Source organism: Mesitornis unicolor, unplaced genomic scaffold, assembly GCF_000695765.1.
Source record: "Mesitornis unicolor isolate BGI_N332 unplaced genomic scaffold, ASM69576v1 scaffold34453, whole genome shotgun sequence".
NCBI classification, from domain to species: domain Eukaryota; kingdom Metazoa; phylum Chordata; class Aves; order Mesitornithiformes; family Mesitornithidae; genus Mesitornis; species Mesitornis unicolor.
The window spans coordinates 14,596-25,552 of record NW_010174538.1 but is presented as its reverse complement, the minus strand read 5'-3'; the positions used below and the strand labels follow the sequence as shown (position 1 = coordinate 25,552).

The window sequence follows — 10,957 nt, the reverse complement described above, 5'->3', positions numbered from 1 at the left end:
CTGGTTTCCCTGCTGAAATTTCCAGCAGATCCAGCCATCTGGCTGGACTGGCAGAACAAGTCTGGAAAGACCGCACGTTTGGAGCCGGGTGCTGTCGTGCAACTGTGCATTACATTTACATGCACGCCAAATGACATTTTTTAAGTTGCTGAAATAGCTTGTCTGGATATTGGTATCCCTGGAGAGGCTTTCACCTTCAAGGAGAGCACGAATGACCTGGGCCTTCCTTAGCGATCTGCATGCTTGGTGCTGATGGATGTGATCTGGACTGGCTGCAGCAGGGCTACAGCCTGGCCAGCACTGGGACCACTGGGGATGGCTGCTGAGCCCCAGTGCTGCCCCAGCCCCTGCACTGCTCTGGCAGCGAGGTCTGCGCCATTGCCAGGTGGCTGTCACACACCTGGGGGGGAACCCAGCACCAGGGATTGTACCCACAGCTGGCACAGAGGGTTCGGCCCTGGTCAGGGTTTCCCTGACTCCGTTCCTCCACACAATTACGGGGGTGATAAGTGCCAAGGAGCCACACACCCAGGGCTCATGCTCTCATAAATCCCTATCACAGCTCTGGGCCAGGCAGCAAGGGCAGCACTAACCTGATTTTGACTTCACCAGCAGCACCGCTGGTGTGGCAGCACAAGCAGGAGGAGGTTGGGACACCAGATTTACCCGTCCAGGCAAGTGTCACCAAGCTGTGCTCTCCTCTGGAGGTAGAGAGGTCACACTCCTGCCCAGGCCTCCCACGTCCACCTCTGCACCTCTCAGGGCTTCCCCATGCCCTTCCCCTGCCCCACAACCTACACATCCCAGTCAGGGAAGGAGCACTGAAACATAGTGAGCTTTGAGCAGTGTCTCCCTGGAGAGAGAGCAGGCCCCTGCATCGCATACAGCCCTGACTGTGGGTGTTACCCATGGCTTCAGTAATGCTGGGATTTGGGGATTTTTCCCTTAAATGCAGTACCTGCATTTAAAATTAAGTGTAGCGATGTGCCTGTGCTCTGCCATGAGGGAAACTGCAGTTTGTTACGCACATAGTGACCAATAAAACCTCATGGCAGCCTGCAGATCCTCATGTGCAAGGAATTCCCTTGTGAACAGCTTTAAATTGTAAAATAATCACCAGCCCTGTAAAACTGTATTGGTAATAAATGAACTTTGGCATGTTTCTACTTCTTTGTGATTCTGTGATCCTATAACAACAGCATCACAGGCAAACACCATGTGCCCAACAGAAGGGGAAAAAAAATGTCTTCCCGGAGCCTCACTTGGCATTACATTGTATTTTGTAACAGCTTAATGAGGGAACCAGGGCATCTGCAGGAGCAAACACCCCACCCAGTGCTTCTCCTGTGCAAGGTGAGGTCTGGGCAGGGACAGCCCCAGCCCAGCTGCAGCAGAGGCCACTCAGGGAAGTGGTTTTGGGCTATTTCCTCAGCCAGAGGTTAAATGCAAACCTGGGGAACCTTTCTCCCCGTGAACACATTGGTATGTGCAGCATTCGCAGCATCTTCTAGCAACCAGTAACAATTTCTACCTTCCTGTCTCCTGCTATCCAGGGGTGGGTGACAGCACACAATGAGCTGTTTAGCAACTCCATAAATTCACACCTCTTGGGTAAATACTGCCTGTTCTTAATCATTGGTTCTATTCACATTATTGACTTTACCTGCTCTGTCACATGCTTTTTGCTCTGTGATAGTCACCTTCTCCAGCGGTATCTTTGTTTAGATGTCTTTTTTTTCCCAGGTTTCTTTTTGTTTGGTCCCCCCTTCCCTCTCCAGGTCCCTCTTTGGTGGGATTGCAGCTCAACCTGCTTTCCCCAAGGTTCTCACTTACCTTCTCTGCAGGGCTTTCTAGAAACCAGCACCAGTACCAAACCACTCACCAAACCCTGCTTTATGCACAGTTGTCACCCCCCAGACTTCACATCCTGTGCCTATCTTGAAGCTGCTGCAGAAATCAAACCCGAATAGTACAGCCCCACATAGAGCACCAGCTCAGATACAGCTCAGATAGATATATACACTATATAACAGCAGGTCATATAGTGCTTCTTTCTCTTCCTCCTCTGCCCAATTCAACCTGATGCTGGATATGCATCAGCTGGGGAAAGCTGAGCCCATTTAGCTTCATGAGCCATGGGGCAAAACGTAGTTGGGGTAAGTAGAGGAATCTGAGTCATTTCCACCCTGACCAGTGGGAATGCAATATTTAGGAGCAGAATTTGAAAACGGCTCAGCCTGGCACTTAGGTGTGTTGAAATGGACTTGCTGAGCAGAAAGGTGCAAAGGGAATCTCAGAATAAAGCCTGCATCTTTTCTCTCTAAATTTGGCTACAAGAAAGCATCACTTCCAAGTCTGCACTAAAGTAACTAAGAAGTCTTTATCCCATCCCATCCTCTTCTAGCTTTGTATTTCCAGTTCTTGTCTAGGGTAGCTAAAAGTCACAGAAACAAAAAAACTCTGTGGGAAGGTTATTGGAGTGTCCTGTTCTGGCTGTGAAGGTGAGCACCAGATTCCTGCTCTGAAAGCCTTTCCCACAGCGGCCCACACCTAACATTAAAAAAAAATGTGTGCCAAACCAAAACCAGGCATTTTTGAAGGGGATTGAAACCAAAGCCCTGCATTGCATCTTGAGAAAGGCCACCCTTTCCTACCAATGTGCTCTGAGTTGCTCAGCTGCATTAGCTCTTCACAACCAAAGTTCTTCAAAAGTTTTGCAGCAGCCACTGTACATCTTCCACCTCCCCGTCGTGCTTTACTGAGCCTGCGGGTAAACGGACGGGGTTTGGCTTTGTCTGGCACTCAGCTCCTAATTGGTTTGCTTAACACTCAGCTGCTAAAGTTAGCGGAGGATGAGGAATAAACCCTGGTGGAGCCAGGGCACCATCATTAGTGCATTGTTAGGAGGGTGAGGACACGGGTCTCCCAACCTCCGATGGCCTCTTGCTATTTTTGGCTGATACCTGGCGCTTCACATGAAATACTTGACTCGCCATGTTCAGGCAGGTAGGAACCTAGGTGGGCATGGCAAGGGACAGCAGAAGGGACACGTCACTGCCACCAGCCTGTGTCCCTGCCTGCTGGACCGACGTCTGCCAAACCATGGCAGATGAGGACTGGGGAATTTACAGACCACACGGCAATAGCGAGTCAGAAGAAATGGTGTTTAATTATGGTATACATTAAATTAAATGTCATTCTGAATATTGGTCTCCAATTTGTGATGACTTTTTCACCATAGGGCAAACTCTTATTCGTCCCAGCAAGGGTTAGGATCCCACTGCGCTAGACATTGTACAGACAGAGCAAAAGAGCCTTTCGTGCCTCAAAGCAAGCATCCAGTGTTGTTCTTTTTAGCAGTGGTCATCTGTCCATGGCACCTCTACTGCTCTCCACCTCTCTAAACCACTCTCAGCAGTTAGCACATGCTGCAAAGTTCCCCGGAAATTTGCACAGCTGAGGAGCATTAAATCCATTTACAAAGAGGAGTAGGTATGGAGGAGCTCGTGTCTTGTGGGAGGGGAGACAAGGCCTTTTACAGCTCCTGCAGCTTGGGGAGGCAGGACAAGGGCACCTAAAGCCCTTCAGGGCTCTGGAGGGTTTGGGGCCCTGTGTCCTCAGCGGGTGCCCAGCTGGGATGTGCCCTCACTGCAGAGCTGGGTGCACTCACAAGCTGGAGATGTTGCTTCGAAGCTTTTCCTCCAAGAGCTGCTGCCCAGTGAGACAAAGCAGGTGGGGATGCTGGACCAGCATGTTCGTGTCCCACCCCAGGGCCGGTCCATCCAGCTGCAGCTTGGAGGTGACACCATGAGGACAGGAGCATTGTGTTTATTGATAAGAGTGGAGCCAACAAGGCTCATCATGAACCAGGTAACAGTGGAAAATAAGCCACCTGTACTGTCTGTTTACTGGGTGGGAGACAAGGCAGTAACTGGGCACCCAGTCCCTTCCATGCCCCAAAGAAGGGAGAAAAGGGAGGCAGCCTCTGAACCCCATTTGAGGATGATCCCACCAGAATTTCTTGCAGCCTCATTCACCTCTGTAGCAGCAAATGCTACAGGCTCATCTCAAAACTGTCGATGCCGAATGCTTCCCACTGGCCTGGATGTGCCGACTGGGCTGCTGAGTGCTTCCTCACCCCACCCCAGTCCATCCCAGAGTCCCCAAGAGCAGATGAGTCCCTTGAGGTGGTCTCCATAGCAGCAGTTGTCCCCACACGGATCATCCAGGTCCTGCTGAGGCTCTGCTCAGCTCATCCCATGCCCTTTGTTCACATGGGAGTCACTGTGCAGAGGGCACGCGTCTGCCCATTCTCCTGCAGAGCAGAGACCGGTGCTGCCTGACTGGAGTCCTTGCATAGGAATTAACTCATTTAAAGGAAGAAGAGAAATAAAAAACCAAAACCATCCTCAGCTCTGACCTTTACAAAAAAAAAAAGGGCCGGGGGGAGAGGGGAGAAAAAGAAAGAGAAAGATAAGAGATTTGGGAAAAATATATACAGATGGGGGAATTGCACTTAATTACAGTAGTTTACATCCATTGGACAAAATTTACTTCTTTCATATAAATCTCTATGTATACGAGTAGGGAACGGTGAGGATGGAGCACACTGTACCTATATTTACAGTTTAATTGGCTCAGTTCAACAGCACATGCAATTCCTCCTTCCAAATGCCAAGTAACAGACCCAAGTCCCTCTCAGTCCGTCGGGTGGAGGAGTATAACTTAAATATTATCCATCTTCCCCTTCTGCCCATTCCCAGTACAGCTTGTTCCTTGTTCCTCAGGAGAGCCAATGGCCTCTTGGAAGGCAAATACTTCAGAAAAAAAAATCCCCAAGACACGTCTTGGAAATACTGCGTGGAAGGAAGGAGAGACACGGTCCTGGGTCGGCACCCCACAGATCCAGGCTTGTCCCCGGTGGGGGCACAGAAGGGTGACAGGGAGTCTCGAGCCTCCGGCTACATTTCGGGATGCTGGGCTCCTTGCTGTGGCGCTGGGCTTCGCTCTGGCAACTCCCCGGGCTCGGCGTGCGGGCCACCGGTGGGATGTTGTGGAAAATCAGATCCCGTTGCTATGTGCAAAAGCAGTGAGGTGTGGAGCATCACCAGGCTTGCAGGGGACACTGGGGAGGGAGAGAGCAGCACAGTGACCGGCGGGCAGGCAGGCAATGAAGGCAGCACCATGGGGGGGTCTCCAGGGGCACTGCAAAGCATTTGGAGGCATCACCTCCCACACCACCCTGGCACCTTGATGGTGCCGCATAAGCCCTGCTTGGGCCCGAGCCCTCCCCAGCACCCCTGAGGGGGAGGCAGTGGGAAAATACTTTCTGAGTCAGATATTGCCACCCTCTCCCAAAAATAATAATGATAATAAAAAAGGGCAGAGATTGTGCCAAGAGCAGCCAAGCGTGCGGCCAAGTGCAGGAGCTCATGCTTAGGTGGGAACAGGGCTGGGGGCCACACTCATCACTGTCCCCCAGCATTGCTGCCACCTCAGGAAAGGAGCCGAGCAGCCTCTGCCACCGCATCCATCCCACCACAGCAGCCTCTTCTCCATCCCTCAGGGTGGGTCCCCCACCCGGGGTCCCCCCAGTCACTGGATGGGTGGGAGGCCGAGAGCTGCAGATGACCTTGTGGGCTAGCGCACAGCAAACATCGTAACAGGGAGATAAGGTGACGCCAGGAGCCCCCCGTGACATGTCATTAGGGACAGGCTGCGCCTATCAGGTGTTTGCTAACGTAATAAAAAATGGTGGCTCAGCCTTAAGCCTTGTCAAAGGAACCAGGAGGTATTTGCCTCTTCCAGGTCTAAACAACAACATCTTATAATTGACCTGCAGTGTCGGGCTGTGACGGGACAGCCCTAGGGGGGCCTGGGGATGTCCCTCAAGCCAGGACTGGGAGCAGCAGGGCTGTCATGGTGGGGGTTTGCAGGGTCTACCCTGAGGGCTGCGGGTGCAGAAGAGCTGCCAGGGAATGACCGGGCCTTTGCTTTGCACAAGGACATCTCTCCTCTTGCAAAGAGGGGGTTGCTCAGGGAGCACGAGCAACATGCCTCCCTCAGGCTTGTGGTTTCACATGGGCTGTGCAAAAATATTGGGGCATTTGAACCACTGGGGGGGTAAGCAGCATTTACGCAGCTCCCATGCCCCTGTAGCACTTCATTTGCGCCTTGCTGGGGTGGGTGCAACCACTGAAAAAAAAATCAACGTTCACAGATACATTTTTCCAGCCTTAGCTTGAACGTTGGTAGGAAAAGAAGCTCTGGGGGCTGGAGGGTTGCACTGGGGGACACAGGACCCCAGTGCCTCTCTGTCTCTGTGCAGGGGGACATGGGCCAGATCCTGCGCAGGACCAGCCTGTGCTTGTTTGTCATGTACGGGGGGCTAACAGGGTGAGTGCGTGCCCCTTCAGCATTCTGCACCCATCCACTGCAGTAGCCATGGGGGCCCAGCCCAAACTCCCCCTTCCTGAGCCGCAAGACCTCCTCCTGCTTTAATTAAAGTGCAAAAGCGTGATGGAGGGAGAAAATCGAGCGATCCTCAGGCAGCGTCATGTCAAGGTAGGCTGATCGCAAAGCCTGGCCAAGCGGTGGGGATGGCCAGGTGCTATCTCCTTGCCAGGGATATTTCCTGTGTGCCCAGGGCTGCTTTGGGCCAGCCCAGCATCAAAGGCAGCCCGTGGAGGGAGAGCATGATTAATCAGGGGCAGTTCAGGCTGAGCGCGCACCAGATGGGCTGATAAAGCCGTGCGGAGGAAATGGCGCTGCTGAGGAGCATGGCTGCGCCTGACTGCCTCCTGCTCCAAGGTGCACGAGTGCAGAGAAATGGTCACTCACAGCGCTACAAAGCAAGTTTGCCTGGGAGTGGCGGTGTTCATCATCCCTTCCTGGGGACCTCAAACCCTGCCAGGGCACCCCCTCTTCTCTCCTTTGCAGCCCCAGCTCCTTCCTTCAGCCCCCGCTGGGCATCCACGAGGAGGTCCCACAGCAACCCTCTGCCGTATTTACACTGCGGTCATTGCAGACATTTTTTTCCTCTCCCCTGTCAAACCTCAGTAAGAAAGTTTATCTGAATGCACGTTCAAGGCTCTCTCTTATTTATCTAGCGATCAATAAGGGCCACATATTTCCCACAGACCCCAGAGCTGGCTTCCAGAAAGGGACTATTGTCTGGGCAAGGCCTCACAGGCCTGGTCTGACCCAGGAGAAGTCCTGCCTCACACCTGCGCTGGCACCTGGCAGATGATAAAGGACTGTGCTGGAGGAATTTTGGGAGCCCAGCTCCTCCACTCGACTCCAACCAGGGTCGATTTGCCCCTGGCACAAAAGCAGCAGAGCTGGCTTGGTCCTGACCTCCTCAGGCCAGTTAGAACCCTAGTAGTATGCTCCCATGGCCATGAAGTTGCCCCAGGGATGAGCATGGCCCAGCTGACACCACCATGACACGTCCTTGTTGTCCAGCACAGCTGGACCGTCACCCAAATCCCCGTTGCGCCATCTGCAAGCAGGTTTTTTGGAGCCCATGAAGGGCCTGGGATAGGGTTTTCAGCACTGGAGGGTTCGTCCTCAGCTGCCCACAGAGGTCCACAATGGGGTTTCTGCTGCGCCCTCCTCCAGCCACATCTCCAGGGGAGAAACAGCCCCACACACCCACCCCTGCGCACCCTCCGCCATGTCTGCCCAGTCATTACCTGCTTACTGGAAGACATATTGGTCAGCGTGCTGATGCTGCTGGTATCCGTCACCACCATCGCCGAGGGGAAGCGGGAGGTGTGGGAATACTGGGGAGGCTCCTGTTTGTGCGAGTACACTGCGGAGAGGAGGGAGACAAGTGGCTGTCACGGAAAAGCCACCCACAGCCCTTGCGCTAGGGCAGAGTAGCCAAGCGCTGCTTTACGGCAGGACATGGGTGGGAACAAGTGTCACAGAGACATGATGGGATAAAGCAAACCACCACCTCCCTCTAAGCCACCGCTTTCTTGGGGAGCAGCTCGTCCAGGGAAATCAGCAGGGACTGAAGGACTGCAGCTGGACCAGATGCCAGAGCTCTCCAGGATGATGGATGAGCCCGAGGGATGAATCTGGGTCCCTTCAGGGCACAGTGGGGAAGCTTTGCAAGCAGCACAAGAGACGTGGCCACCTTCTTCCCCAGAGTATGTTTTAGCAATAAGAACACAGAAGGAAAAAAAAAAGTTTGTACACAATGGTGGTAGAAGGGAAAGCAGCAGAGCAGTACTGGAGATGCAGCATGGCAGAAGGAAAGGATGGGGTCCCACTCACACTCCTGTGCCAGCCGGCACCCGTGGGAGAAAGGCAGCAGCCAAGGGTGCCAGCTTGGGCAGGAGAGTGCAGGAAGAGAGCAAAAGCTTATTTTCTATCTGAACTCATTTCAGGGACCCTTCCCTTTGCAGCTACTGCCTGGACCCTTACTGTGCGAGTTCTGCAGCTGAGTCACGGTGGCCATAAAAGGCTGCTGTGTCATATGGCTGGGCGACTGCTGCATCAGCGGCTGCTGGTGCGGGCTGTGGAGCTGCTGGGAGAACTGGACTGGCTGTAGAGCTGCCAAGCTGCCGGCAACGCTGTTGATAACAGGTACACTCTGCGCCTGCGAGGTGTTCAGACCTGGGAGGAGGGAGAGAGCAGAATGGGGACATGAGCACTGGGGTGAGCAGGCAGGGCATTTCCCTCCCTGTCGCAGGAGAGGGGGTGGTCCATGCAGGATGTGGAGGTGAGCTCGGAGTACGCACTTACTCTGTGCAATGGCCATGACTCCAGAGAGCGGCGTCATGATGAGGTTCTGGGACTGCTGCGGGTTGTGGTGGGACAAGCTGTGGATGTTGGTCAGGGTGCTCACCGGGGGCAGCCCGCCCCCCGAAACAGAGATCTGCCAAGGCAGGACAGCCACCATCAGAGACACAGCTACCATCACAGGCACAGCCAAAGGGCTGCTCCCAGCCCCCTCCCCTCACTCCTGCCTGCTTCAGCAGAGAGACTGCAGGGGGAACAGGAAAAACCCCTCCTGAGAGGCAAAGGTGCTGCAGCCTCACTGGGGCACTTTCGGTTCAGCGCACACCACTCTCACCGCCCCAGGGCTGCAGACCCCAGCCGGGATGACTGAACCTCGTGTTAATAAATAGCGAAGCAGCAGCAGTGCAGGACTTTGCTGGTGCTGGCTTCCAGCTCCATCGGAGCACAGCGCTCGCACACAGCACATCCCGAGCCTTTGCCATTTTGTCCCCCAAAAGTCCAAGCTCCTACCCTCAGGGACAGCTGAGGACTCTCAGCACTCATTAATTTCTCATCGTCACGGTTGTAGGGGAAAGTGGTAAATATAAACTCGAGAAGGAAAAAAAAAGACAGAAAGCAGATAAAAAGGGCCTCACGGTGATGATCTCAGTCACCGCTTCTGCAGAGGGGCAGAGTACCAGTGAGATGGGCTGGGTGTGCTCAGACAGAGCCAGCTCCCAGGATTTTGGGTCAGTGTTTGGGGATCAGATACACAAAGGCACTCGAAGTGTGCCAAGAGGACTGGAGCCAGTCCCCAGGACAAACAGTGGCCTAAGTGCCTGGTTTCTTTAATTGCTGCCCATTCTTCTAATCTCTCTAATTAGACCTCTTGCACTGAGCAATCTTGCTCCTGATTCAGAGCCATCCTTTTGTCTCTTCGTGTGACATTTTGGGACACCAGTCCGAGCACTGTGTTTACTTTGCACGTGTGAGTTGGAGATACCCCCATTGCAATTGAAACAAATCCATCAATAAATTCCAAAGCCCGGGAGTGACTCATATTTTCTGATCCGGTATTTTCCACTTTCAAAGTCTCTTCAAGGCCAGGTTACACCACACGTGGGTGCACAAGTCAAACAGCTCACAGCGAGCGCACACCGGCTCATTTCATGGGGGGGGCTTAGACTGCATCCAAAAGAAATCCTCTGGAGATTGAATGATTGGAAAAGACCCTCCAAACACTGGACCCTCAGTGGGGAGGCCCTCTGGCACTACCATGGCTAAGGGCAACGCCGGAGCACGGGAGAGTGAACCACCAAAGCTTCCTGCAGCCTCAGTAGTGCTCCTCCCCGAAAAAGTCGATTGACTTCAGATGCAGCAACTTCCTTGGCAGCTCTTGGTTTCATGTGGGGTATTAAAGGCACATGTTTACTTACTAGAAACCACAGCCTACAGCATATTTTTATTAAATCACTAGCAAGTACTAGCTAGCCCTGCTTAAAGATCAGAGATAAGCTGGCAGAGCCGCATGCTGCTGAGGAGCAGAGCCGTCCCAGATGGCACTGTGCAATGTGGGGGTAATTCAGCAGGGCTTTTGCTGCCGACTGCACTTCAAACAGTTGCTTTTCCCAGTTTAACCTGCTGCACACCCATGCAGCTTTCTCCTGGGCTGCTGGGAGCTCCCTCTGTCCCGGTCAAGGGTCCCTCCTCAAACCCACCCCTCAGACTTGGCCCATGCAAATGGCGCTGGCAGGGGGTGCTGGCACCCACCCAGCTCTGCATCACTTCATCCCCACAAACCCCCGCCCCAGGCACTCAGTGCCTGCTGCTGCCTTTATTCCTGACTCATTTTATGACTTAGAGGCTCAGGTTAATAGGGCTCAACACACCCTGGGGAGATATGGGCGCATTCAGGGCCGAGGGAGTGTGCTGGGAGGGTGGGGGTCTCACTCTGCCGTAGCCCCCCTGCTTGGTGGGGGACGCTTGGCTCTGCAGGGTCAGCGTCCCGGCCTGAGTGGCAGCATGGAGACCCTTGCCAGCTGGAGAGCAGCAGAAGGAAAGGCAAAATTAAAGGGTGCCATAGCTGAGGGAGGGGACGACAAGCCCCTTTGCAGCCACCCAAGGACACGATGGCCGAGAAAAGCCAACCCTCTGAAAACGGAAGTGAAAACCAGGGAAGAGCAGGCTCGGCCCTGCTGCCCAGTGCCATGTTTGACTTTCGCTTTCA

The 10,957-nt window shown here is 53.7% G+C and overlaps 1 protein-coding gene across 1 annotated transcript in view; it reads right to left on the bottom strand.

The window, feature by feature from the left end:
• Positions 1-4,996: 4,996 nt before the first annotated feature.
• HNF1B (HNF1 homeobox B) overlaps positions 4,997-10,957 on the bottom strand; it is a 16,365-nt gene continuing 10,404 nt past the window's right edge. Inside the window, exons 5-9 of the mRNA XM_010181088.1 lie at positions 10,369-10,371; positions 8,755-8,887; positions 8,434-8,625; positions 7,695-7,813; positions 4,997-5,125 (exon numbers count right to left, since the gene is read on the bottom strand). Of these exons, the coding sequence (XP_010179390.1) occupies positions 5,105-5,125; positions 7,695-7,813; positions 8,434-8,625; positions 8,755-8,887; positions 10,369-10,371 (468 nt within the window). The 3' untranslated portion in view covers positions 4,997-5,104. The remainder of the gene's footprint in view (positions 5,126-7,694; positions 7,814-8,433; positions 8,626-8,754; positions 8,888-10,368; positions 10,372-10,957) is intronic.